Here is a 26,534-nt window from a genome sequence, read left to right as displayed (position 1 = left end):
CATGTACTCCGTAATATAAAATGACTCCAAATTAATGAAGTTATCTATCAACTCTTCTCCTCTCTCTCCTAAGCCTCCTCTTGCTCCCTCTGTTTTGGAAAAGCAACCAGAAAAGATCAACAGAATTTTTACTGGGTATATTTCTAAGCTTTCATTCTTGTTAAATCAACTGCTATCTGATTGTTTCTGTTTAAGTTTTTTTTGGGTTGTCCTGTTTGCTCTTGTACTCAATTTTACTCAATTATATGAGCTTATTATCTGTTTATTGCTCTGATTGATTATAAACATACTGCATACTTGTTATTGTTATGTCTGATCATTTATCAGTTAATTTTTACTACTGCGAAAAAAAAAAAAATACAAGATTATGGTGTAAAACAGGAATTTCATGTAACTAAATTGCTGTCAAGATATCGAAATTCTTGATCGTTGGAGGATTATTAGCTGATTTTGTTGCATTAGAGTTTTAGAGGGTTGAGCTAACAATTGATTTGTTTGTATCATTTATTGCTGTAAATATCATTCAATCAATCAATCAAAGCCTTAATCCCTTAAGTGGGGTCGGCAGTAAATAGAAGGTCACAATTCTATGAGCATGTTAATTCCAATGCTTTCGTATGAGAATGTTAGCCCCAATTCTATGAGAATTTAGATGTCTATGAGAATGTTAACCCCAATTCTATGAGAATTGAGAGTCTATGAGAATGTTAACCCCAATGCTTTCGTATGAGAATGTTAACCCCAATGCTTTCGTATGAGAACGTTAACCCCAATGTTAAACCCAATTTCTATGAGAATGTTAACCCCAATGCTTTCGTATACGACTTGGGTAACAACGAATTCTGAATTTTAAGACGGGTTATAATTTAGCTGCATAACTTTGGCTGATCATCAAAGTTGCTGTCCTTCCGCCTTTTCTCTAATTAGTTGCTACAACATTTTGCCGTGTTTCTCAGATAAGGGGGTGTTATTAATCCTAGTCTATCTGTAGGACTGTAGACATTTGGTGTAAACTGAACGCCTAGAGGACAGCTTGAGAAAATGAGCTCCGTTGTAAGACTCTCTCTTCCACTGGGTACACCTAGGTTGTTGAGGCCATCCCTGGTAAGAATCCCTTTACCAAATCAGTGGCGTGTATAGGCACTGAGTCTATATTTGCTTTAGTCCTATCGCGTTCAATCATCTGTACGAAAAGCTACAGAGTGCCTTAGAAATGCTATGAAACCATTTTAGCTGGTTCAAAATACAACCTAAAAATATATTATGTTCTAAAGTGAAAATTATAACCACTTTATCCTTCATATGAAATTGAAAAGTCATTGACATAAAGGACAAATTGCTGTGGTATTCTATTTTAGGCATCGTTTTTGGAGGAAGTACCTCTACCCATAGTTGTAGAGTACGTGATATCCTCCTTATCGTGTACTTGGTATTCAAACTTGATTAATCATGGAGACCTTAGCCAATATGATTTATATGAATGGAAATAATTGGTTGCGACTTTGCAATATATAAATTATAAATTTATATAGACTTTAGGTATATACTAGAGTTGAAAGTTACGAGATTGATCTAACTGTGCTGAGTTGATAGAAGATTCGAGATTTTCATCTACTTCATCAGCTATAGGTCAAACTTGGTATAGTAGTAATTAATTGACTGTGTCTCTATGTCACTTATCCATTATACCCAGGATCACATTGCTTAAAGCAATCATCATGAAGATATTAGAATGAAGTAAAAGCGATCAGCTTTAAATATCGCATTTCTTCTACTTACCTCCTGGTCCAGGCTGCTTGGAATTGATTAAAGTGCTTAAACTTGTAAACACATACACCAGCAAAACATGCTGCAGTTGCCAGTTAATGTTTTGATTGCTTCGGGAGGGTTAAAATTTCCCCTCATTTTCTGAAAAAAATTTGTTGAATATCTTGTCTAATTGTGCTTATGTGGGTTATGCACTTATGCATGATCCTAATTGTTCCTAGCGTATCCTAATTAGAGCTGGACTGTACACTACACCTGACTTAGAGAAAAGACAGACTTACTAAACAATCATTTCTTCATTTGCATACTGCCATACTGTCTAGTTAGAGAGTCAAACATATAACCAGTTTATGACAAACTCGTAGATGATCCTCTTTAGTTTAATGATACATGCTGCTGGACTCAATTGCACAGAGTGAATGAAAATTTCACCTACATTCTTCTACAGTAATTTGTTTGATTTTCAGGTCTAAATAGAAGCTCAACTGTACACCTTTTTTTTTTGGGGGGGGGGGGGGGGGTGGGTACAATGCTTAGAATCCGAGCTGCCTCATGATGAAAGTAGGTAAGAAAAAGGGGCAAATACATTAATAGTAGGGAGAAGTGAAAGGAACCTTGTACTAGTACCATGCTATGATTGTAGAATGATCGTGTTGCCCTGCTCTGTGCATGCCTCAAGTCCTGATCTTTTGAATAGGTTAATTTGTACTTGCTATTCATATTATGTGTGCAGTAGAGTAGTGTGCTTCAATTATATAGTACAGAATACCAAAATATGAACTGAATCTTTAAAACAATGAACTAACTCTTCTTGTACTGCAACTTAGTTGTCCATTTTGTCTCTCCACATCTACTCTCTCTTTTCACATACTTAGGCCAAAGTGAACTGTATTCTTTCAAATGTCAGAAACACTGCTAACTAGTTGTTTTTATAAATCTTCAGTGTACTATGGCCCGAACTGCAGTTGATGAGATAGAAAAATCTGGTGCTTTTGTTAGGTCTCCTTCAACATTTCGTAATTTTATTTCAAGAGATCAAGGGTCGACCTTTCTGCCTGAGTCTGGAAGATATCATCTATACATATCTTATGCTTGTCCTTGGGCATCCAGGTGCCTTTCTTTCGTGAAGATAAAAGGGCTTGATAAAGCAATAAGTTTCACGGTAACATGGGCGTCTATGTTTGCTAAAACAATTGCTTGTTAGACTGTTAGTGCAAGTATTCTAGCTTAGTATAACATATCATTTCTTTGCACTTGCAGTCAGTCAAACCCAAATGGGAAAGAACAAAGGAAGGTGATGCACATATGGGATGGGTTTTCTCTGCCTCTGATACAGAAGAACCAGGTGCTGAGCCAGACCCTAATGGTGTAAAGAATATCAGAGACCTGTATGACCTTGCAAGTGCTAATTACTCTGGCAAATATACAGTGCCTGTATGTATCATTCATTCTATGACATCTTTATGATAGGTCTCTTACCGTGTCAAATTGTCAATTGATTCACTAATTGGTTTCCACAGGTCTTTTGGGACAAGAAACTTGAGACAATTGTAAGCAATGAAAGCGCAGAAATCATTCGCATGTTAAACTCTGAGTTTAATGATATAGCAGAGAATGGGGATTTGGACCTTTATCCCCAGCATCTGCGAGCTCAAGTTGATGAGGTTAACGAATGGATATATGATAGAATCAACAATGGTGTCTACAGATGTGGATTTGCCACAAAGCAAGAACCATATGATCAGGTAAACACCGTTCCTTATTTTAATGTCACCTATGATCCATCTTTGTTTTGTTGGCTTCCAATATGTGTCCTGAATCTGATGATTTCGATCCATTGCCTAGGCTATTGACAAATTGTATGAAGCGCTGGACAAATGCGAAGAGATACTTGCTAAACAGAGATATTTATGTGGCAGCTCACTGACTGAAGCAGATATACGTTTATTCGTAACCTTAATAAGATTTGATGAGGTAAACTGACTATGCGTAGCAGATGATTCATCAATGTTAGTCCTACACTCCTACTGCCTTTCATGTTTAATTCATTGAGTATCATCATTAGTTAATTTTCAAAATTGTGTACTATTTAGAGGCATGAATTTTATGTACTCCATACTCCAAAGCTACCATATATCAAAATGATAAAGGTGACCAAGCCATTTTTTTCTCATTAACAAATGTAAATTTGATGTAAATTTAAATGTTGTTGGTAGATCTTTAAAATGTTTTTCATTCATTCATTTCTGTCTGGAGTTGCGCTTCGCTTGGAATTAAATTTACTTTGTTCACAGGTGTATGCTGTTCACTTCAAATGCAACAAGAAATTGCTGCGCGAGTACCCAAACTTGTTCAATTACACAAAAGAGATCTTCCAAATTCCTGGCATGAGCAGCACAGTGAACATGGATCACATTAAGAAGCACTATTATGGAAGTCATCCTTCCATTAATCCTTATGGGATCATTCCTCAAGGCCCAAATACTGACTACTCTGCACCCCATGATAGAGAAAGGTTTTCTCTCTGAGATGTTAGAAAAGTGCTGTTAAATCCCTACTAAAATAAAAATAAAGCTTTTCTTCTTTCTTTACGTTCGACTACAGTGAAGAGGTAGCATCTAGCCATCTAAGCCTTAAATGGCCTTCTCTGTTAGGATAATGTGTGATTTCTCTTTTTCAACAGTTCAAGTAAGGTGCATGTTCTTGTGTATAGTAATAACTCTAACCAGTTTCTGCTATTCGTATTGAGTTGGTGTGTATACTTTGATTAGTAATGGTTGCAAAAATGATCATAATCGATTTCTTTGTTTGGTTACCATTTTTCTTTTTCCCATCGTCTTGGACTCTTGATTTCATATCAACTCTTCTTGGTGTATTTTAATACTCTTAACCAAGCACCGACACTTGAAAGATACAAAATTCTAGAATTTCAAGAAGTGGTAAGTTTGACACCTGAATGTGTACCTGTGGTCAATGCATAAATCCTAAGTCTAAACCATTATGAAAATTTGAAATATTAGCAAGACTAGGCAGAAATTGGCTTTTGGGATTTATTTGATCACAATCCTACCAGTATGTGAGGCCTCTCCTCACTCATATTACATGAAATTGGCTTGTTTACTAGTTGGAGTACTCACCCTTCTGCAATATACTCGTGCCATATCCATAAATCTTGTCTGCAGACGACATACTGTCGATGTCTGTCATTCTTATCTTTAACCACAAGAAAAAGAGAAGGGATGTTGAACAAACTGATGCATCATTTTTTTGTTTAAATGCTAGCAAAATTGAGTAAAAAAACTAACAGAAGACATTCTTATGAACGTTTGCAAGAGATGTACGGAAAATAAATTGTCAGCAATCAGCGACATTTAGAGAAGTTTACTACTACTTCACACTTACAACACATAATCATCAGTAAAACATCTTAATGAGACAATGCTTAGTAATGAGCATACAACGCAGCTTAACCCTTAGCAAACTAACTAAAGATATATGTCCATTCGGGTTACATGCAGACATTAAGACATGCATACTCATTGTTAGTTAACATAAAAGTGAATGTTGAAATGAGCATGATTGTTACAACGATGTTTCACTTCAAATTTAAGTCTAGCATTCCATTAAAATAGATAAGGCTGCAAAAGATTACTACATCAACCACATTAATCGACCAAAATGTATTGTGACTTTTCTCAAAAACTACGAATTCTACACCAGATTTTTTGCAGCAGCCGAATACAGTATGTTCTGGAACAATAAGATTACTGCATCAACCACATTTACAACTAAATGTACTGTGACTTCTCTGAAAAACTACGATTTTTCACCAGAATTTTGGCAGCCATATGCAGTATTTTTGGAACAAAAAGCTAGTAACTATTTAACAGGAAGAACCTAGTAACACCAATTGCATAGTTGCAACATGCATGTACCCAAAAATAAGAAGGGGAAGATAAACCATTTAGGAATCAGCCACTGATGCCATAGTGACAGAATAAGGAACCACTGGTGCACCAACAAATTCATGACCAAGATCAAACATGTCGCACAGAAAACAAATCCTCCTTGTCTGAATGTCAAAAGAGTAGGCAGAATTGGAGACCCTTAAGAACAGTTTTCCATCTTTGAACGCCAAAAGTTGCATCCATGGGACTTTCTCTCCAACAGATGTTGAAACTCTTTCTGCCAAATTGCATAGATATTGTGGATTTTCTTCCTCCATCACCTTGAAAGATATGAACGACCTGAGGTCCCAGTTGGAGCTGAAACAATCCTCAAGGGCCCAAATCATTAGTCCTTCCGATGATACCACTACACAATGCAGCTCTCCATCAAATTCTCCAAGACAAATTTCAGGGAGCTTACCTTCAGTGAAAGGAATAGGGAGAGTAATGAGCAAAGAGAGCTCATTTGCAATGTCGAACATGAGAAGTATGTGACCATCTGTCAGCCAGTATAAAATACCCTTAACCAAAACATATTTGGTGATGCACAAAGAATCTTCACAGTGACAAATTTCCTTAGATTTAACCCATACCCTTCTTTCCCAATTGTATGTTTCAAAAGTGAAGTAGAATTCTTCCTTCCCAGGAGTATGCACATCAACTTCAAACACCCTAACTAGATTATAGAATGTGCTCTCATTCATGGAGGAAGTAGAAGATGGTTCGAAGGAGAAAGCAATATAGTCCTTCCTGTTGATTCTATCCCACTTCACAGTCATCCATTTCTTACTCACGGGATTGCAGATGTATATCAATGGGTCGGGAGAAGGGATACAACTCCTACAGCAGACTAGACCATTGCTTGATCCCAAAATAGTAACTTTCTCAGGCAAAAACTCTAGGATATTCTGATAAATTTTGGTTTCCTTGGCTTTAATGGGAATGTAACTGAGATTTTCAACATCGATATCACAGTACAGATACTTTTCCTGGAAGAAGTATCCTGAAATCGAAATTGGTTCTGCCGTCTTCATCTGCAAGCGCATGAAATCAGGATCTGCAATGAAGTGCTGCCACCCTTTTGAGACCATCTTCAGCTGGACCAATATATCAGCAGGCAGTCGAGACAGTATATTATATGAGATATCAGTGTTCAGTAAACAAAGATCCATATCCTGAAATGTACATTGCAATATTCAGGGACAAAAATCTGATAGTAATCAAATTTTCTTATCAAGACTGTCAACATATAAAAAAGAATTAACAAGTGCTAGCTAGTACTTCGTATATATTAAGATATGCAAGAGTATTTTCAGGGTTAGGACAGAGATCTACTAGCTCTTAATAAAATGACTGAGTAATATACATTCCTTAGAAGATGCATATTAAGCAGCTGAATGAAAAATTAATGCTGGTGCACTAAGACTAACGGTGCTCTAGTTAAGTGATCAAATGTATTGCATCTTCAAAATCCTATTCTTTAGCACTTACTATGTGAGACTTCACTGTCCCCTCATTACATTCACTCTAACACAAAACATGCACAATAAATGAAACACGACCCATGACTAAGAACTAAAGTAGACATCATTAACTCTCATCAATCCAAACAAAGCTACCCCAACGGCCAATGCCTCTAATGATCGCGCTACTTTATTGAACGGAGTTTGATGATGTTGGATATACATGCCTTATTCCTGATTAACAAAAGGGCTAGAACCTTAGTAGTAACATGGGTGGCAAAAGGATAATTTTTAAACTCCTTCCATTCATTGTAGTCCTATTTAAGATCTAGTAAATAGCAATGCAAATAGAATATAATATCTTGTTGATAATTGTGAAGACTCCTACAACAAAGATCTATGTGTAAAACGTTCAAGGTTTTAGCATTATACATTCACTAAATTGGTACTATTAGCTAATCATGCATCGGAGAAATTAATGTTGTGTTATGCCTAACAATTTCGCCATTCTAAGTCAAAAAAAAGACTTGTTTTTTTATGCTCTACTTATTTATTATAGATGCACAATTTAAGAAAAATATTGAAAAATGTGGGTTTGTGTAAAATAAAGTACGACAAAATTGTAAAAATATATCATTATTGCAGAGTTGAAAGAGTAACATTAAATTTAAAAATAGAATTAAAATGGAAAGTGAGTATTTAAAAATAAAAAATAATAATAATAATAAATAAATAAATAAGCAATACTTCATCCATTTGAAATCTTATGACACTAGTTGCTTCAAAAAAAAAAAAATAATAAAATCTTATGATACTGGTATAAAAATCTTCTACTCGTAATATTTGTCTATGTATAAGAGGGAAAAAAAAAAGTAATACTACTAATATCTAATTTTAATAATGTATAATTAAAGATATTTGCAATGATAAATGTAAATGAAAACATTGTTTAAAAATTGATGGGTACATAAGTTACTCGGTAGAGAATGTCACCAATTAACAAAATGGCATATTAATTTACGAGTTTTTTTTTTTTTTGGTGCAAACAAAATGGCATATTAATGTGCAAATGTAATACTCCGTTTTTCGGACAATCAAACAATAATAAATTTTTTTTTTCCGGACAATCAAACAATAATCAATTAATCAGACTTCGTAAAACATTCTACGCCAAACCTCAAAATCTTGCACAACCCCACACACACAAAATAATAAAAATTTAATTTTTTTATTTAAAAAAAAAAAAAAAAAAAAAAAAACTCTGTTTTTTAAAAGTTATATTCAAACAAACAAGGTAAAATTTATAAAAGACACATTTTTTTCCCCTTTTTATCACACTTTTAAGAGTTTATTATAACACCTAGTAGTATATATCAAACTTTCACCTAAAATGAAAAAAATACCCAAAATAAAAACAGATAAATGCTTTATTGAAAATAACTCGCAAGGAAAACGAGATGAAATAATATTGAAGATGATGAGCTTAGTACCTCCATAGCAGGTGATTTGGGGTTAATGGAAAAAGAGGAGAGAGAAAGGAAGAAGTGGATTTTGCAGCAATGAGCTACTCCAAAAGGCTGGCACTATGTAAAGCTGCCAGTCCCTGCCACTATCACTATGTGTTCTAGCGTTTTATTTTTTTGTTGCCTTTTTGTTTGGTTGTCTTTTCGCCTTCGCCTTTATAGTCCTCCTCGGACCAGAACATTCCCATTTCACGTAAATGTATTTTTTGTCCGTGTTTTCTTTGTATAATTTCCCTCCGTCTGAGACGATATACTTTTTTTTTTTACTATTTATATATTAGGTTGAGCATAATTTTTTATTAATATAATAAAAATATATATATATATATATATATATATATATATATATATATATATATATATATATATATATATTTTTAAAACATATTAGATAGATTTTAATATAAAGTTTTATAATACGTAGTATAATTTTTAAAATAATTTTCATTAATATTTAATTATATAAAAATAAAATCAAATTAATACATTGACATGTGTGCAATGTTTGATTGTGTCATGTATTATATAAAAAACGGAGGGAGTATCTCAACTTCTGTATACTTTTTCCGTTTTTTTAGTTGCATCACTTAGCAAATTGCAGATTTTGAGGAAAATATTTTGAAATTAGAGAGATATACAATTAAAAAAAATTGGACCTATGTGATATGAGAGAGAAAAGGAGAGTTATATTAACAAAAAAGGTATGTGATACAACTATTTTGATATTTGCAATTAAAAGAAACGAAGAAAGTGCGATTAATTGCAACATTTTGCCTTTTTCGCTTTTTTAAGCAAAATATCAAAAGAATATTTCAACATTTGCTTGATTCACTCAAAATAATCTTACCTTTTTTTCTATAAAAACTTATAAAGGGCTAAATTAAATACGAGTAATTAATTGATTAAATAAGACAAAGCAAGTTCAACAATATGAGTAGGGATAACATCATTCCACATCAACACAAAATTATCTTACATTTCGATTATTCCTAAAAACTTTATACACTCGGGTACAAGATGCACCAAGGTTATTTTTGATAATTAAATGTGAAAGAAGGTGTCCTTCGAACAAGTGTATTATTCTAATAGAGGATTCGAAATTATTAGAAAGATAATTATTCAGTGAGGTCAAGTGATCGGAATGCCTAGCTAGAGGCCGCTTCCAATCACTAATATTAATGCATAGTTAATATTACAGCTCAATCTTGACTGAACCCTTTCTGGTCACATCCAATCGTGTAACCGGACTGAAAAAACAAATTAATTCGAATGATTAAATGAGTCAATAGAGATTTACGAATAATCACGTTAAATTCCGAGCTTAGAGCGTCGAAGCCGATCGTTATAAGTCAAATCGATTTTAGGAATCGACGAAGACAAAAATCAACTAAACAACAAGTTAGAAGTATAGCCCTAGCCTTGGATTGCCTGAGCCATCCGAGGGCTAGGGCAATATTGCTAGCCAAGGCTACTAGCATGTAAGGCATGGCCACAAGCCCAAATGCAAGCACACGCATGCTAGTTGGGCAGTCGCACCATGTCGAGCTAAGCTAGCAATGCGCGTATGCCTAACATCGCAAGCTAGCAACTGGCGCAGCATGGTTGGCATAGCTGGCACGCCATGCGTGCTAGCATGCTAGCAAGCTCGCTGGGCCTCCAATAGCCCGCAAGCACGCGTAACGTGTTGGGCTGTGTGTGTGTGCGATTGGCTAGCAGGCCCAACCAAGGGGCTAGGCCGCCAGCAAGGCAGCCTTGGAGCCCAAGGTTGGCCACGGCAGCTGGCACGTGGTGAGAGGCCGAGAGAAAGGGAACCTGGTTTTTTTGGGGATTGCTTGGGGAGCAAGGGGGAGGGTGGTCCCCCCTTATAGTCCTCACCTAACCCCTTGCTCTCCTCTTGCCACTTGTTGTTTGGTGATTCATTTGGCTTTTTGATTTAATTTTAGAATTAAATTAAATTGTATTTTGCCTTTTTACCAACTCTCCTACATTGATTGGGGAAGAGATTTCAAGGGCTTCTTTCCCTATAAATACCAATCATTTGGCATTAGGAAAGAGCACTTGAGTTGGTGAACTTGAAGGGATCTCCAAAAGTGAGAATACCTTTGTTCTAATACTCTAAGTGTTTTCTTGGTCTAGTCCCGACTAAGCTTCGGGGTAGGGGCCGGCTCGGTTCGGTAGCGAGGGTGTTAGCTATTGGAGGTTCGCGCACTTGCGGTACTCAAGGCTTCCAAGTCCGAGTTCAAGTTAGAGCGAAGCACGCTTCGAGGGTAATGATTCTTTCTCTCTCTTCTTGTTAATTACGTGATTATGGTTTTAATGCATGCTTAGTTGCTTTAATTTATGTAAGAATTTTGGGCAGGTTTCCTTCCGCATGGTGTTGGACATCACGAAACCCAAAAAAATGGGCAATAACCATCCTTTAACTTAATCATCAGAATAAGTGTTTCAGGGATTGGAATATCTTGAAGGGGGGTATAGATTCCCTCGAGAGACAGATCCGGGATGCAATACTCGTACAGCCTGAACACCTGCAAAACAACGAATCTCCAGTTTATCGGAGATTCGCCTCCAACGATCAAGTTAGTGACCGAAAACGGAATTTTAGAGAGAGAAATTAGAGAGAAGTGAGCGCATATTTTTAGGCAGAATGCCTTTTGGAATTGTGTGTTCTTGTTCTCATCATGGATTTATGGGGTATTTATAGGGAAGTGGGAGATCATGCTCATAAGATTTCATAACCTAGAAAGATTGGCGGCTCACTACGTGGTTGACACGTGTGTTAGGGTTTGCTTCATGCTAAGGCATGTTCCCTTTAATGGGCTTTGAGCCCTTAGTTTTCTCATACCTCTCTTTAGGCCACGTGTCATGCTCATATATATTGGTCTTTTTTATCTAAGCAATTGCCACATGTCGGCTTATAATTGGGTCACTTGTCGGCCTCTCATTTGTCTATAAAAGGGGGTAAAAATATCCCTATACAATAAGCAAAAATAAAAAAAATACTTGGATGAACCGTGCACCCGAGTTTACATAACAACCTTTGTACCAAGTCAAATACCAATTACAACAGGTTGCCAATTCATGTGTCACTTCCTTATTGGTCAAATTTTTTTATTTTAAATTTTTAATTTAAAACAAATTTATTTTATTTTGGTAATTAAAATTAACAAAAAAAAAACCTTTTTTCTCTCTTCCCTTTCCTACTTCTTTCTCTCTTCCCTTTCCTACTTCTTTCTCTCTCCTCTCCCTTCATTTCCTGGTCTTCCTCCTGTCCTCCATTACCACCACCTTCATATTTTCCTCTATTACAAGTTATCACTAGATTTGGTAATCCTAACCCCATCCGAGTGACCTAACCCATACCTAAAAATTGACCCAAAATCATTGACCCGAACCTCGAAGTGGAGTTGACCTGAACGTGACCTACAACCCGAAGTGACCTGAACGTATGGCCCAACTTGAAATTGACCTGGACCCGACCCAAAGTGACCCGACCCAACTTTAAACCCGAATTAATTGACCCTAATGACCCAACCCAAAGTGTTAACCTTAAATTTGACCCAAAACCCAAATTGATCCAACCCAACCTATACCCGACCCGAATATATGTTGACCCAAAATCGACCCGATCCAAACCCAATTCGAATGACCTGTTTGTTAGGTCTAATTACCACCTCACCTCCCACTTACCCACCAATTAACAACAACTCACACCAACATCAACACAAACCTTACCACCACCCCCACTCACCATGAGCCACCTATCACCACCACTCAGATCACACACAAACCTTACTGCAATGTTATTAAAATCGCGATTTGAATCGTAGAAGCCCATGATTCTATGATTCAAATCTTGCAAACAACTTGAATCAGTAGTAAAATTGCAAAATTGGCCATAAAATCGATGGAATCACGATTTTTGTACAATTTTAGCGATTCTGACTAAAGCCTAGAAATTGGAATCTTAAATGTGTTTAACTTTATATTGGGTCATAGCCCATATAAAAGGCTAATTAAATTTCTCTCTTCTCACCGTACATAGTCTACATATTTCTAAAACCCTTCTTTCATATGCATATAAAATGAGTAAATTGGTGATTGGTGAAACATTTGAGTATTATTTCATATTTTTGCAAAAGTTGTAGAATCGGTCAACAATTCGATTTTACGATTCGATTCTACCCCTCTCTTTTGATTCAAAGTAGAATCTCGGTTCTAATAACATTGCCACAGTGCCACACTGCACCACGAACCACAAACTTCACCACCCTTTTTCACATTCTACCATCACCACGAACCCAAAGCACCCACGTACAAATTAAATTTAAAACTCAATTAGTGTGGTGATAGGCTTTTATGTTATTTTTCCAAAATATTGTATCGGAGATGTGTGCTTTATTATAATATTATTCACGGAGGAAAGTTGATGATGGGCTGGTGGTGGTTAATTTAAGAAAGATTGGATTGAGAGAGAGAAATTGGATTGAGAGAGAGAAGATCGAGGTAAGGGTGATGGGGTGAGGAAGAAAGGGCGGTGAGTGTTGGTGGCAACTGTTGGGAGGGTGGGGTTGTTGTATTGTGCTGGTGTTTAGAGGAGGCTGCTATCCATTGATGTCAATAAGGAGGAGAGAATAAGAGGGGGAAAAAGGAAAAATAAATAAAAAATAATAATAATAAAAACTTACCTGAAATTAAGGTAACCGGTCACATTTGTTTTGTTGGGTGAAAATGGGTAGCAAAGATTGGATTATTAAGGAATATTTGAAAAGAAGAATTATTTTGGGAGAATCAGGCAATGGTGTTTCAATCCTTTCTTCTTCCATTTCCCTTCTCTCACCAATCACCATAATCATGGCAGCTCAAGATTTCACCATCATTGTTGTTGAGATAGAGATGATGCTGCGAAGAAGATGCTTTTCCTAAGGAGTTAGTATTGTCATATTTTGCACTCTTTGCTAGTAGGGTGTCCTTTTGTTTCGCTACGAAGCAGTGTTGAGGGATTGAGGCCATTGTAGTTGAGGAAGGAAGAAGAAGAGGAGGACGTCGAATATACGATTAGATTGGCAGGAAGACAAAGAGATGGTGATAGTTGTGCTGGACTGTATTTTGTCCGCTATTGTGTCCCTAATGGCATTATGTCAAATCCGCAAATTCTCTAAAGTTGGCGGGCATATTCATATATGATAAGATAACCAACTCATCAATGTTTATCCAAATACATCTTTTTTTTTTTCTTTAGATGATTTAAGAGATTTCGTCAAATCTAATAACCTGTAAAATATCAAGTCAACTACTTCAACCCCCAAAAATAATGTCAACTCATGTAATAGGCTATAAAATACCAAGTCAATCTTCCGAATATACAAATTTTACTCCCAAGTGGTAATTTTAGTGAACCCCTAATTTTATTTCTTATAAAAAAAGACTAGCACTTCATTTAAAACTCCTTAAACTTAAATCATGAGCCTCATTACTACTAATGAGTGGCATTGCACTAAGCAACCACTTCTTCAATTAGGGTTTATAACATCGCACGAACTTCTCCAAACCATTCATCAAAAAAACCTTCGATTTCTTCAACAATGGCGGGTGCTGGAATTCATCCTTATCACCACCACCAACACCAACACCAACAATGGCCGCCAACGCCGGCACCTCCACCAGCTCCGGCCGCCGTTGCTCCGCCTCCGCCGCCTAACTCCGTCGTCCCCATGCCACCACCTTCCCTCGATAATCGCCTTTCCGATGATGTCAGTTTTTTGCACTTTCGTCTGATTTTTAGGGTTTTGATTTGTTTTTTGATGAATTATTTTGATAAATTTTCAGCAGGTGAGGACGATATTTATATCTGGATTGCCGGAAGATGTGAAGGAGAGAGAATTGCTGAATTTGCTGCGATGGTTGCCTGGTTATGAGGCGTCGCAAATTAATCATAAAGGAGAACATCCTATGGGTTTTGCTCTTTTCTCTTCGCCTGAGTTTGCTCACGCTGCTAAAGATGCTCTTCAGGTGTTTAATTTTTGTTCGTTTGCCATTAGATTGTTTTTTATCAAATTGTTGAATTGATTGATTTTGCTTATTTGATTTGATCTGTTGTATGTAGAATATGGTTTTTGATGCTGAATCGAAGGCGGTTTTGCACACAGAGATGGCAAAGAAGAATTTGTTTGTGAAGAGAGGTTTGTGTTTTTGATTTTTATTTATTTTGGTTGTTTAGTCTGTTTTGTTGTAATGGTAAATGTTTAGTTGATTTTGATTATAATTGCTGAGTAGCTGAGGGGAAACGTAGGGAGTTTTCGTATTAGAATCAGCGTTAGTTGTCGTGTATTATTCAATTGAGAAGGCATCAAGATTGGATCACCTGTTTTTCTGTGTTGTAATAAAAAGTGTATGTTAGGTTTAGAGTGGTATGCAGCTCAGAAGTTAAATGATTTAGAAAGATTAAGTGCTTAGTTGAAGGGTTGCTTTGACGTTGGAAAGCTTGCCTTCACTTTGGTATTTAGTGGAGCTCTAATGATGACTGGTATTGTCTTTCTATGCCCTCCTCAAGGTCGAAAATTTAAATGGAAATACTTGAAATGGGTTTAGTTATTTTGCACTTGAACTATATATGTAATGCCCAATTGACATAGTCAATGTGTCAGACAACGGGGAATTTTGTAGTGTAAACCCCTACCAATACCATGACACTAAGGATCTTGAGACTAGCTTGATTTCCTTTTATTTATTTAGAAATTTAAGCATTAAAACGAATATAAGATTTTAGTTTTACTATCAAAAGTATATGCATCACTTTACTTCTTTTTTGGATGGGTGGAGAAGAAAAGGAGTGTTCTTTTACCAATGATGCAATGACATGGGGATGCAATGTATGAATACTCTTGGTAGTGAAATGTGACATGACTTGTTAAATACATCTCATTTTAATACTGTAATATATTAATGATAGCAAGGTAGCAACTGCTCCCACAACTGTGATAATTGTTTATATTTTTGTTGGGATTTGCATGTATCTTAATATGGATAATGGTACACAGTATGACACATCACATTTCTAAAATCTGTAGAGCAAGTATTGGTAAATGTGTAATTGGGAATTTTAAGCAACACAAACAATAGAAAATAAATGAATCATATTCAAGTTTTTATTAATGTTTTGGAATGTAGGAAGGTTTATGAGTCAATCCATTATTACGAGTTTACAGCCCACCATCTTAGCCTTTTTTTTTTTTCTTGGAGGTTTAAAATCAATCCATTTCTATAATCTTTGAAGTATTGGTGTATGTGTAATATGATATTAATATGTTATCCCCCATCTTATCAATAGAGAGACTCTTTTCAAAGAACACTACTTTATGCCCCAACACCTAATCACCTATTTATATAACCTAAAATTATTCTTAGCTCCCATCTTGGGCTTGGTATTCTTACAAATTACCTAAATTATGCCCCAACACCTAGTTACACTTTCATTCCTCCCCCCCCCCCCCCCCCCCCTCTTCTTTCGTAAAACTTAATGTTCTTATTTTTTGAGGTATTAGGAGCATATTTGAATGCTTGATTTCTATTTCAGGTATTTAGTCAATCTGATTATTAGACAAAATTGCAGTTATTACTTATTAGCATTAAATTATACTACCTTTGTTCTTTTTAAATGCAACCATTCGACTGCCACATCTATTGAGAAATAACTTTGACCATTAATATTTGTAACTTTGTATATTAGTATAAATTATAAAGAGTTGATATTATGAATTCGACGCACGTGTACTTCAGGTGTCGTGAGTCAGATCCTTTGATACGATACGAAACGACATGACACCCATATATACAGTGGCCTTGTATGAAATTTTATTAAATCTAGTCATCTTGAGTGTCAACACCGTGTCAGAAACGACACCCAAATCTGAGTCTGAGCAACATAGATATACATCTTGTTTGTGTCATATTTTACTTAAGAATGCAGACTGTGCAGTGTACTGGCTTTTAGCTGTGTTAATTGCTGTTCATTTATAATTATTTCTACTTGCTATAGTTGTTAACTACTTGCCTTATTCAGGCTTTTATCTTTCTGCGTCTTTTGTCCTTTTATCTTCCTGTCTGGTTGGAGGACTGCTGTTTGATGTATAACAATTTTCATGTCTTCTTCTCTCTTATTGTAATAGGCATTGTAACAGATGCAAATGCTTATGACCAAAGTAAACGTTTACGAACTGGTGGTGACTTTACGCATACTGGTTATGCCAGTCCATCACCATTTCACCCTCCTCCAGCACCTGTTTGGGGACCACATGGGTATAGTTTCTCTGATTCTCAGTGAAAACACTGTCTTGTGAATAACATACTAGTTCAGCTGAAAGTTTTCTTATTGCTAGGAGACAATAATAATACTCATTTTTACGTTTTAGGTATATGGCTCCCCCTCCTCCTCCACCATACGATGCGTATGGGGGATATCCTGTACCTCCAGTGCCAATGCCTGCTCCTGCTCCTGCTCCTGCTCCTGCTCCTGTACCTGCACCAAGTAGTTATGTTCCTGTGCAGGTACTTTCTCCTTGACTTCTATCTCATGAATGAAACTGAATAATATGGACAGTGGCATGGATTTTCAAGTTAAGGTCTTTACAATAATAAATATGCTTACCAATAATATTGAACTTCACGTATAAGAATATTCTTAGCTACTAATCCCTTTTAAGTACAATGTATATAACTATGCGTAGCTGTGTAAACTTTTAAAAATGTCTTTTTTTCATAATTTAATGCTGAGACAAATGGAATGTCAAATGTGCCCCCTCCCTCTCTCCCAAAAGAAATATTTATGCAGTATGAATTATGGACGAACACATGATTGTACTCCGTAACATTGAAGTTTGCACATATAAATGCAATGCTAATCAGAATTTTGAACTTCTTGAACGGCGACCATTGTTTATCTTGCTTGAATACAAAAAAACTTATTTTTGTTGTTGTTGTGGTGCCTAATTTAATGTCATTGACATATCTAGGTGAATATGTAGACTGTTTAATACTACTGTAGAGTCTAAATGTGGTTTGTTGCTTTATTTTATTTTATTTTGTTTTATTTAATTTTTTAGGAGTAATGTTTCTTTGCATATACATTTTTTTATCCAACTATCTAAACTGAAGACTCAAAAATGTTAAAGCTTTGATGTTAAAGTCATACGAAACGCTTTTTTGTATTCTTAGTTCTTACGTATTAATCTTAATGCTTAAGCTTTTTTTCTTTTTGTTTGTTTTGGAATGTCAATTAATTTCCTTAGGACTTTATGGAGTTCTTTTGATGTGGAAACAATCTCCTTTAGTTGATGATGAGGTGGTACAAGCTCTACATATCATGGTTATTTGTTACCTTTGTGGCTACATGTGATCGTTGATGCGGAAACAACTAATTTCTGTAGGACTTTATGGGATTCTTTTGATGCAGAAACAATAAGTCTTAGTTGATGATGAGATGATAGAAGCTCCACATTTCCATGGTTACCAATTACCATACTTTGCCCTTAATTAGGTCTACTTTCATGTTTTGCGTGAGGCCAAATTGCATTAAGGCTTAGTTGTGAGTTAGCAAGATAATCGGATATCTTAAGGATGAATCTTGAAGCTAACATGAACACATTCAGCCTTGTGCTAGTCATGCAAGTCATTGGACAGGTTTATATTCAACATTAGTCCCAAATGGTCATGAAAGATGGCATGCTCGTGCCTAAATCTGCATGAGCAGTCAGCATGATTAAGCAACACACCAATAATATTCTCAGGTTCCACCCTACGGTTGTGTATATTACTCGATTGTTTTATATATACTCCTTTGTTATTTAGCAATCAAGATTTCGTTTTCTTAATGATAATTTATTGTTTAGCTTTTGATCCTAGCCTTTTGATTGTAATCTAATGGCCCTTATATTGAGGTCACTTCTTGGTTATATTAGGCTTCCTGTAATTATAATTTACGAGGGAACATGCCCCTATGCTTTTTGTTAAATTAAGATACGAAAACTCCTCTCTTTGGTACTTTGTTAACTATCTTTCGTGGAAACATCAGAATTTTGTGATCTTTCCTTGCTGGCAAACCCTTGGCCTCTTTAATCTACTTTGTTTGTTTGATTATTCAACTTAGTTGTTGAATAGGTGTTATCTTTGTGCTAAATTTCTTTCAAGTCTTACCTTTTATGTTATATTGATCTTCATGCAATCCAATCAGAATATTGTTCCAAAATTTTAGGTTATCGGGTTTTAGTTTAACAAACGAATATCAAGAGCAAAGGTTGTTTAGCCTTATGGATTCATTGGCAAGATGATTTGAGGATCATTAAAGGTATTTATAGGATTTTTCGTGAGTGTAAAGTCAAAACCTAAACTTTTAGGTTTAATCTTTATTCTTTTATGCAAAATATTTCAAAATCTCCTATAGCCATTTATTAAAATATTTAAACTTCTCCTTAACCTTTGTTCTATTACTCACTCCCAAAGTTGTATCAAATGTTGGTTCAATAATGTTTTACAAAAGCTAGTATAGTGAACCAAAAATCTATAATAGAAGTTGTAACATTATTTTCATTTCACACCTACCTTATGGACTGACAGGTTCAGAATTCGTTACTGAATAGCCATAATATAATGGATTGACCTTGTTTATTTCTGTGGCGCCACATGTCACGGTTTGTAGTTTTTGACTAAGGGTTGTCTTTGTGCTGAATATCCTTTGTTTGTCATACAATCCGCTTTATATTCCTAAATTTTTTGTTCCAAAAATATGAAATTTCTTACTTTTCTTTATGCAAATCATTTTTATTTATTGCTTCTTGAAATTAGGAACTACCTAGTATTTTTATTTCTTTTTATTATTATTAATTAAAGTTTTTTAATCTCTTTGATTTTGTATATCTTGCCTTGCATAGTTCAGCACTGAATTTTATTCCTCTTGTTCTCATTAATGTATATATTTTTGTTGTTGTTGTGCAGAACACAAAGGATAACCCTCCTTGTAATACTCTATTCATTGGTAACCTTGGGGAGAACATCAATGAGGATGAGCTGAGGGGTTTGTTTAGCATGTAAGCATGTCTCCTCCTTGGTTTGTTTCAATATTTATTGGGGGGTGGGTGGGGTTAGCAGTAGTTTAGTTTAGCCATTGAATTATTTCATTTGCGGAGTTATGACAAGGGAATTGGTGTTTATTTTATCTATCTATTAATAATTATATTTCTATTCTTCCCTTTGAAGCTTATCGATTTATGGTTGGGTCTTTATGAGTTATGAGGATCAATGTCTGTGTCAGTTCCAATGGTGACTCTTCTCTCATGTTGAAACCCTATACGAGACATATTATGCTTAATTGCATATGCCTTTAAAGGTTTAATCATAAGACCCCTAAAAAAGTAAAAATAAATTATTTTTCTGTTTTTGTACCCTCTTAGGCCCTGTTCTTTTGAGTTGTTCTGCTATGCTCTAAAATAATAATTAATATTTAATAATAATAATAATGATTAACATTTAATAATAATAATTAATATTTAAAAATAAATATTAAGTAATAATAATAATGATAATGATAATGATAATGCTAATATCTGTCTGCTACTATTTGCCCAAAAATCTTGTCCCTAAATTTAAGTTTCATTCCACCTTTATATTTATTCACATATACTAAACCAAACCCCATATTTTTTATTTAATTATTATTATTCAGCTTTTTATTTAATTATTATTATTCAGCTATTTATTTTTTATTTATTTATGTCAAAGCACATATAATTCGGTCAACATAATGATTCTAATATTGTTGTCATATAAACAAGTTTATGTGAGATCTTATCATACAAGAAATCTGATTTTATTTTTTTTGTATAATCTCGAAAGTCATTACTCCCTCCTTTCCTAAATATTGAAACGTCTGACTTCTTTTCAATATTCATATACTAGCTTTGACCATTGTTTTTTTAGTAACGTTAAAAAAAAAAAATATTATCATGAAGTATTTTGTTAAATAGGTATTAATATAAAGAGTCATGATATCAGTTTTTTTTACTAATATTTAATTATATATATTTAAGGTCAAACCAGTACGTTGGCATGTGTGCCAAATTTGACCATGTTAATTATTTAGAAACGGAAGGAGCATATATGTTTGCAAACTTAATATCTTCGAACTAATTAGCAATAAATCATATTTTAGTGTTTTTATCAATTAAAATTCATAATCTAATCATGCAGATTAATTAATATTGCATCAAGGTAAAAATTTTAAGAATGGAAGCATTCTACTTCAAGTATCATGTTATAGAAATTATAGCAATTTCTACTTCTTGGGCATATAATGCCATGTTTAGTGATCTCATTTTCGAATGTGGACGGACTTTGGAGTAGAAAAACATCTAAGGGAGAGGTAAACCTACATGATTGTAATGAAGCAGAGTTACTACTTCACTTGCATTGTAGGACCTTACATTGTATATTTACCCTGTGATTCAGCTTTCGAATCAAATAATTGCTATATCATTCTTTCTTTCACCTAATCATCATTTTAAATTCATCATTGAAAGTTATGGAATCACAAATATCTAGTTTATTGAAGTATGTACCTTTAATCAACCAAGCTTCCAAGCCTCACTATCAGAGTTTTGTAAATTCAGTTTCCTAAAAACATGTTCAGAAGGCACATGGGACTTTCATTTGGGGATGGAAGGAGTTTAATACTCAATTACCCATGCTTTGATGCATTCAGGCTCATAAATAAGCTCTTGTTCTTTTTACCTCACGTGTGCAAACACTTTGAAATACAAATATGTGTGCCTTCCTGCCCAATGCTTGACAACAACTTACCATTCTAATCTTATGCTATTCTAAACTCTAAACCTGCTGGACAGGATTTAGTGAGCCAATGACCAATTTATGTATGTGTGTCATAGAGGAAGGTTTGAAAAGTTGTGCATTCCCAATTCGTAAATCTAGATCTGCCAATGGGTTTTGAGGTATCTTTATGGAGTGTGGGAGCCGTAGTAGGTTTTCCCATGTGTTTGAATGCTCTGTAAAATGGGAGGATTAGATTTATATTGGGATGAGGAATTTGGTTTTAGGTCGTCTTAGAGATAAAAATCAAACTTAGTGATTTGCCTCTTTTATATGCTATATTTGAAGTTGGAACACTGTAGTTGTTTTTACAGGGGCTATATCCTGTAATATCCTTTACTTTATGTATTCCAACTCCATTAGGTCATAACCTATAATAAGCAATTTATTCATGCTGTCATGCATAAAAATAACTTGTTCTTTTACCTCACGTGTGCAAAACTGTAAATCCTCTGTGATAAATGGTTCCTGCCAGCCCCGAACTTGACAGCAACTTGCTCTTTTTAACTATTTGGATTGGAAGTGTAAACTCTAAAGGCTGCTGGACTGGACCCATTGAGCCCATGGTCAATGACCAATGTATTTTGTCAGAAAAAGGTCCTTATAAGTTGTGCAATCCCAATTTATTAATCCAAGATCTGCCAGTGGGTATTGTTGTTTTCTTTTGAGGTGTGGGAGCAATAGCAGGTAATCTCATATAAATAATGTACTCCATATATAAGAGGAGGACAGTGAGATTGATTTTGGGACAGTGAATTTGGTCTAATATTGGGCTTTATCTGAGAGATGAAATCAAACTTAATGATTTATTCCTTAATTATGCTATATTGGAAGTTGAAACACACTAGTTTTTACATGGACAGTATCTAGCAATATCCTTTGTCTTTAGTATCCCAATTCCATTTTTTCCACCTAATGTGGTTCCTATCGTTCTTTTTTCCTTTTCCTCTCAGCTTCCTCATCTGGGTGCTCAGTTATTTAAGATTTGATCACTTTGTTTTTCTTCTATCATATTTTGATATTCTTAGTTTATTCGTTATTGTATTATAGGAAAAATAGAGTTTGAATCGTTGCTTTTCCCTTCTTACACATGCATATTGCATGATGTTTGGGAATCATTGTACTCTTTACAAGGACCTCTTCAATTCCTTACCCCATGAATTTAGTTACTTTCAGTGCCAATCTCCGCATTGTGCATATTTTGTCTAGCTGGACAATTTACACTCGGGTATCACATCTTGCTCAAAGGATATACACCTTTTTCTTTGTGAGTGACGAAGTAGAATTAAGATTTGATAAAAGATCTATACACAGGATCCATGACACTCCATCAGTAAAGCAATGTGGCAGCAATGGGCACATGCCCATAGATTATCCAAAACTGCTTTAATTTTCTGGTATTCAGGATTCTTTGTTATGGATGACTTATTTGTCTGAACCTATTGTATAAAAGAAATGAAGTACCTGAATAGATTTATAATTTAGACAGTGAATGAAAGTAGCTAATTTCTGTGTGTTCTGCCTAATTTTTTAATTATGATAGAACTAAATATATAGCCGAGTTTACTCTTTCTCAAAAAAAAAAAAAAAAAGCTGAGTTTACTGTTATTTGGTACTTGTGGCTTTTCATTAAATGTGAGGCTTTCATTTGTCTTCCTGAAAGATCTCTTGTTGATGTATAAATATTGCAACTTTTGCACTTTTGACATCAAACATTACTATTCAACCTCATATCGTGGTTATATAGAAGAAAATATAAAGTTATGTGGGGTCTTGTTGATTTGTCTTTGTATACACTTCCATTATATAAAGTTTTTTTTTTTTTTTTTTTTTTTTTTAAATATAATTTGTACTCTTGTATTACTACCTCTGTTTCTTATTATTTTCAACTTTAGAGGGTCACACGGACTCCTAGTCAAATTTGTGTGTGATTGTTTAATGGAAAGAGAAAGATAGAGATGCATGTGATGAGGAGAGAGATAGAGAGAAATGACAACTTAAAAAGGAAAGAAAACATTTGTTGCAAATATTATGAAACAGAGAGATACACTTAAGGTCGAACATGTGCATTGGGATGCGTAAATCCCATCCAAGGTGCAACATTAGGGAATGGAGTATGTACTACTTGTTTCTGCAACTTGTGAAGCTCTTCCTTTTCGATGGAATAGATCTTTCCACCCCTCCCCCCTCTCCTTCCCCAATCTGCCAATATGATGTAATCTTAACTTTATTTCTCATTATTGAGTGATCTTGGGGTCTGACAATGTGAGAATCACATTATTTTTAGCTGCTTTGATTTTCGTACTTTTAGTTAAGGTTATCTTTGCTGCTGATATCTTGTGTGGTTTTTAAGTATTGCAATTCTTTTTCTGTAAAATGTGTGTTTGCTCAAATTATGATGTTGATCTGTTTTGATCATGGGTTCACATGATGCAGTCAACCAGGCTATAAACAAATGAAGGTCCTGAGACAGGAAAGACACACTGTTTGCTTTATTGAATTTGAAGTGAGTGTACATTTAGTGGTTAATTGGTTTCTTGTTTCATCATTTTCTTTTTGTTTCACTACTTGAAATAATTTTCATTTTTCCTCTCTATGCAGGATTTAAATAGCGCTTCTCATGTTCATCATAATCTGCAAGGGGCAGTTATTCCTAGTTCTGGCTCTGTTGGCATGCGGATACAATATCCTTTCTTTTATTGATCATGCATACAATGCTTGATTATCTTACATTATCATTTCTGCAATTTTGGTCTTTTCATGCATATTATACTAATACCTTGTGCTTGTTCTGTTTCTGTGTGGAATCTTTAGTATTTTTTGGTAGCTTGCTTGTAGCAACTTTATTTCTGTACTCGGTTAGGCCAATTGATTGCTTGAAGTCTTTCTGTTTGAAGGCATGGCTGCACTGCCATGATCATAAATTAAGTTTTTACTTGAATGCTTGAAAACTTACTCCACATTTTCCCCCTAAAGTTTCTGTTCTCTCTAATGTCAATTAGTGCTTTATAATTTGTTTAAAATAGACTATCTTCACTCGATTTTGCTAGTACTTTTAGTTCACTAGTCTGCTTATGTCACGTACTTTCTGCTCTGTAATTTGTTCTGCTTATGTCATGTGCTTTCTGTTATCTGTAATTTGTTCTTCATATAACTGTTTTTCTTGACTTTTGACACATATTCAAAGAATCCCTTTGGTAAGAGGAAGGATTCCAATCACCCTGCTGCTGCTGCCGCCGCCACTGCCCCTATGAATGGCATGAGTGGACCTGCCCCACCTATGAATTACCAGTAGTCTGAAGGGGATGTACTCTATTTTAAATGGTCCAAATTTGCAACTACATGATAGGATGCATCATGCAGCTGTTGCACACATCCATTTCATCAGCATTAGCATTTCTTCTTATGTGAATGAGTGCGCATAATGACATCATGAATGTACCATTGGGCCATGTTTTGCCTTGACATCCAAGCTATGCATTGCAAAAGCATACCTCTAATTGCCTTGATGACATCATAAATATCATACCGTTATCTAGGACTGATGCATTCCAGCTGTAGTATTATGGATGTGTGTGTTTGATGTTCATACTGACCATGCTGTTGATTGACAATTTGACATAATATAGATGGACTGCGAAGTCACGTAGCTGAAACTTATATTCTTGTAGTCATGTTTTTCATTCATGGGCATGAAATATTGTAAAGGAAGCATAGGAGCTCACGTCACTGATCATGATTGCTTCTGCAATCCATTGCCATTATCATTGGGTTCATCTTTCATTTATCATCGACCTATCAATCCATCATATCTACTGGTTGAAACAGGAGATAAGCTATATATTTCAGGGTTTAGGTTCTTCGACGAAAGCTTTTTTGCTGGAAAAATTTAAGAAAATGTGCTCTTGTTATCATGCAGGCTATTCCAATCAGTGACTAATGATATTTTTGCTTTGTGTTTGAATGGTCGCTGCAGCTCATTTTCTGGAAATCAGCCCCACTAGGTAAGATCATTTTGGGGTTTTTTTTGGGATGATATATCGTCTTTCAAGTTTCCTTATGCAAAAGCACATTGAATAGGAAGTTAAAGCACTCGTATGGTCTTGCGGGCTTCTGTTAGGCTGTTTTTGTTGGGGAAGTTCTTTTGGGTTAGGATTAATTGTTGTAGTTTCAACTTTGTAAGCAAACTGTATATTAGCTGCGAGAGAGAACTAAAGGATCAGCTGCTATTTTTGTTAGAACTGTACTCTACAACTATTGTTTTGTATTTTCATTTTTGTTGATGGAAAGGTAAGACAAACTCTTGAGATGTCGGATGTTGCGCTTGGACTGGGGTGGTGTGAGTGCAAGCCTCAGCATGGTGCATGTGTTCAAAGGCATAAGTACGTATCACGTATTATATTGGTCTATTCACATTCACATTCCTGGAAATTTCTCTGACGTATTAATTTTTCTCAAAACTTAATACCAATTCTTTTGTCTGGGCTCTTATATTGATGTCTTAAACTTAAAGTCAGATTCCTAAACTCTAGCGAACAATTCTTGACAAATAACTACTCCGGTGTTTTTTATTCACTTTTTAAAAGGATAACTTGGAATAAAGATGAATTATAACATATACGAGTTGTTTGTGTAAATTTCTATACGACTATATATATTATACTTCCTTTTTTGTTATTAATTCTTTGGGAAATTCTATATTATAACCCTTCAGTTTTGCATTTTCTACGTTGTGATTCTTTTTTTTGAAATTTAAACATTGTAACCCTCGGGTATAATTGGTAATAACACATTGACCTTGTCGTAATCCTACTGTTAACAAATTCTGTTATATTGTTTAATCACCGTCAAGGAGCTTGCTACCTATTTTTGATATTTTTTTCGATGTGTGTTGAAAAATGTTCCGTTATAAGTTTTGAGAGCCATTTTGGCCCTTATGGATCTAAATTGAGCTTAAA

General features: G+C 35.0%; 3 protein-coding genes across 6 annotated transcripts; 2 read left to right on the top strand and 1 right to left on the bottom strand.

The window, feature by feature from the left end:
- On the top strand, positions 1-4,506 carry LOC145579117 (uncharacterized). 3 transcript variants are annotated; one of them, XM_081636390.1, is made up of 7 exons: positions 121-135; positions 992-1,104; positions 2,711-2,929; positions 3,028-3,201; positions 3,288-3,512; positions 3,613-3,741; positions 4,062-4,505. In XM_081636390.1, exons 2-7 carry the CDS (start codon positions 1,042-1,044, stop codon positions 4,293-4,295), a joined length of 1,044 nt encoding a protein of 347 aa, XP_081492516.1. In that variant the 5' UTR covers positions 121-135; positions 992-1,041; the 3' UTR covers positions 4,296-4,505. The 3 variants fall into 3 exon arrangements, with proteins under 3 accessions (XP_081492518.1, XP_081492517.1, XP_081492516.1); XM_081636392.1 differs by lacking the exon at positions 992-1,104 and having other exon boundaries at positions 1-135; positions 4,062-4,499; XM_081636391.1 differs by lacking the exon at positions 992-1,104 and having other exon boundaries at positions 20-135; positions 2,767-2,929; positions 4,062-4,506.
- Positions 4,507-5,731: 1,225 nt separating this feature from the next.
- LOC145577947 (F-box protein At5g49610-like) lies at positions 5,732-8,746 on the bottom strand. Its single transcript, XM_081635364.1, has 2 exons — positions 8,668-8,746; positions 5,732-6,889 (listed from the first exon to the last, which is right to left on the bottom strand). The coding sequence occupies exons 1-2, from the start codon at positions 8,671-8,673 to the stop codon at positions 5,732-5,734; spliced, it is 1,164 nt and encodes a 387-aa protein (XP_081491490.1). The 5' UTR covers positions 8,674-8,746.
- Positions 8,747-14,171: 5,425 nt separating this feature from the next.
- LOC145580186 (uncharacterized) lies at positions 14,172-26,067 on the top strand. Of its 2 annotated transcripts, none has more exons than XM_081637579.1 (9): positions 14,172-14,453; positions 14,533-14,712; positions 14,807-14,882; positions 16,869-16,998; positions 17,112-17,247; positions 19,690-19,781; positions 24,013-24,082; positions 24,178-24,264; positions 24,758-26,067. In XM_081637579.1, the coding sequence occupies exons 1-9, from the start codon at positions 14,286-14,288 to the stop codon at positions 24,869-24,871; spliced, it is 1,053 nt and encodes a 350-aa protein (XP_081493705.1). In that variant the 5' UTR covers positions 14,172-14,285; the 3' UTR covers positions 24,872-26,067. The 2 variants fall into 2 exon arrangements, with proteins under 2 accessions (XP_081493705.1, XP_081493704.1); XM_081637578.1 differs by having other exon boundaries at positions 14,173-14,453; positions 14,530-14,712.
- The last annotated feature ends 467 nt before the right edge of the window (positions 26,068-26,534 follow it).

The sequence above is a fragment of the Chenopodium album genome, chromosome 14, assembly GCF_948465745.1.
Source record: "Chenopodium album chromosome 14, dcCheAlbu1.1, whole genome shotgun sequence".
Lineage (NCBI taxonomy): Eukaryota > Viridiplantae > Streptophyta > Magnoliopsida > Caryophyllales > Amaranthaceae > Chenopodium > Chenopodium album.
The sequence above is the reverse complement of the archived record's forward strand: the minus strand, read 5'-3'. Positions and strand labels throughout refer to the sequence as shown.

What these genes read in the sequence shown, in the direction of transcription:
- LOC145579117 (XM_081636390.1), top strand. Translation starts at nt 1,042, where the DNA reads ATGAGCTCCGTTGTAAGACTCTCTCTTCCACTGGGTACACCTAGGTTG. An exon ending in GGTTGTTGAGGCCATCCCTG is followed by an intron (nt 1,105 to 2,710) that starts GTAAGAATCCCT and finishes ATAAATCTTCAG; the next exon opens with TGTACTATGGCCCGAACTGC. An exon ending in AGCAAGAACCATATGATCAG is followed by an intron (nt 3,513 to 3,612) that starts GTAAACACCGTT and finishes TCCATTGCCTAG; the next exon opens with GCTATTGACAAATTGTATGA.
- LOC145580186 (XM_081637578.1), top strand. Translation starts at nt 14,286, where the DNA reads ATGGCGGGTGCTGGAATTCATCCTTATCACCACCACCAACACCAACAC. An exon ending in GTAGTTATGTTCCTGTGCAG is followed by an intron (nt 17,248 to 19,689) that starts GTACTTTCTCCT and finishes GTTGTTGTGCAG; the next exon opens with AACACAAAGGATAACCCTCC. An exon ending in TTTGCTTTATTGAATTTGAA is followed by an intron (nt 24,083 to 24,177) that starts GTGAGTGTACAT and finishes CTCTCTATGCAG; the next exon opens with GATTTAAATAGCGCTTCTCA.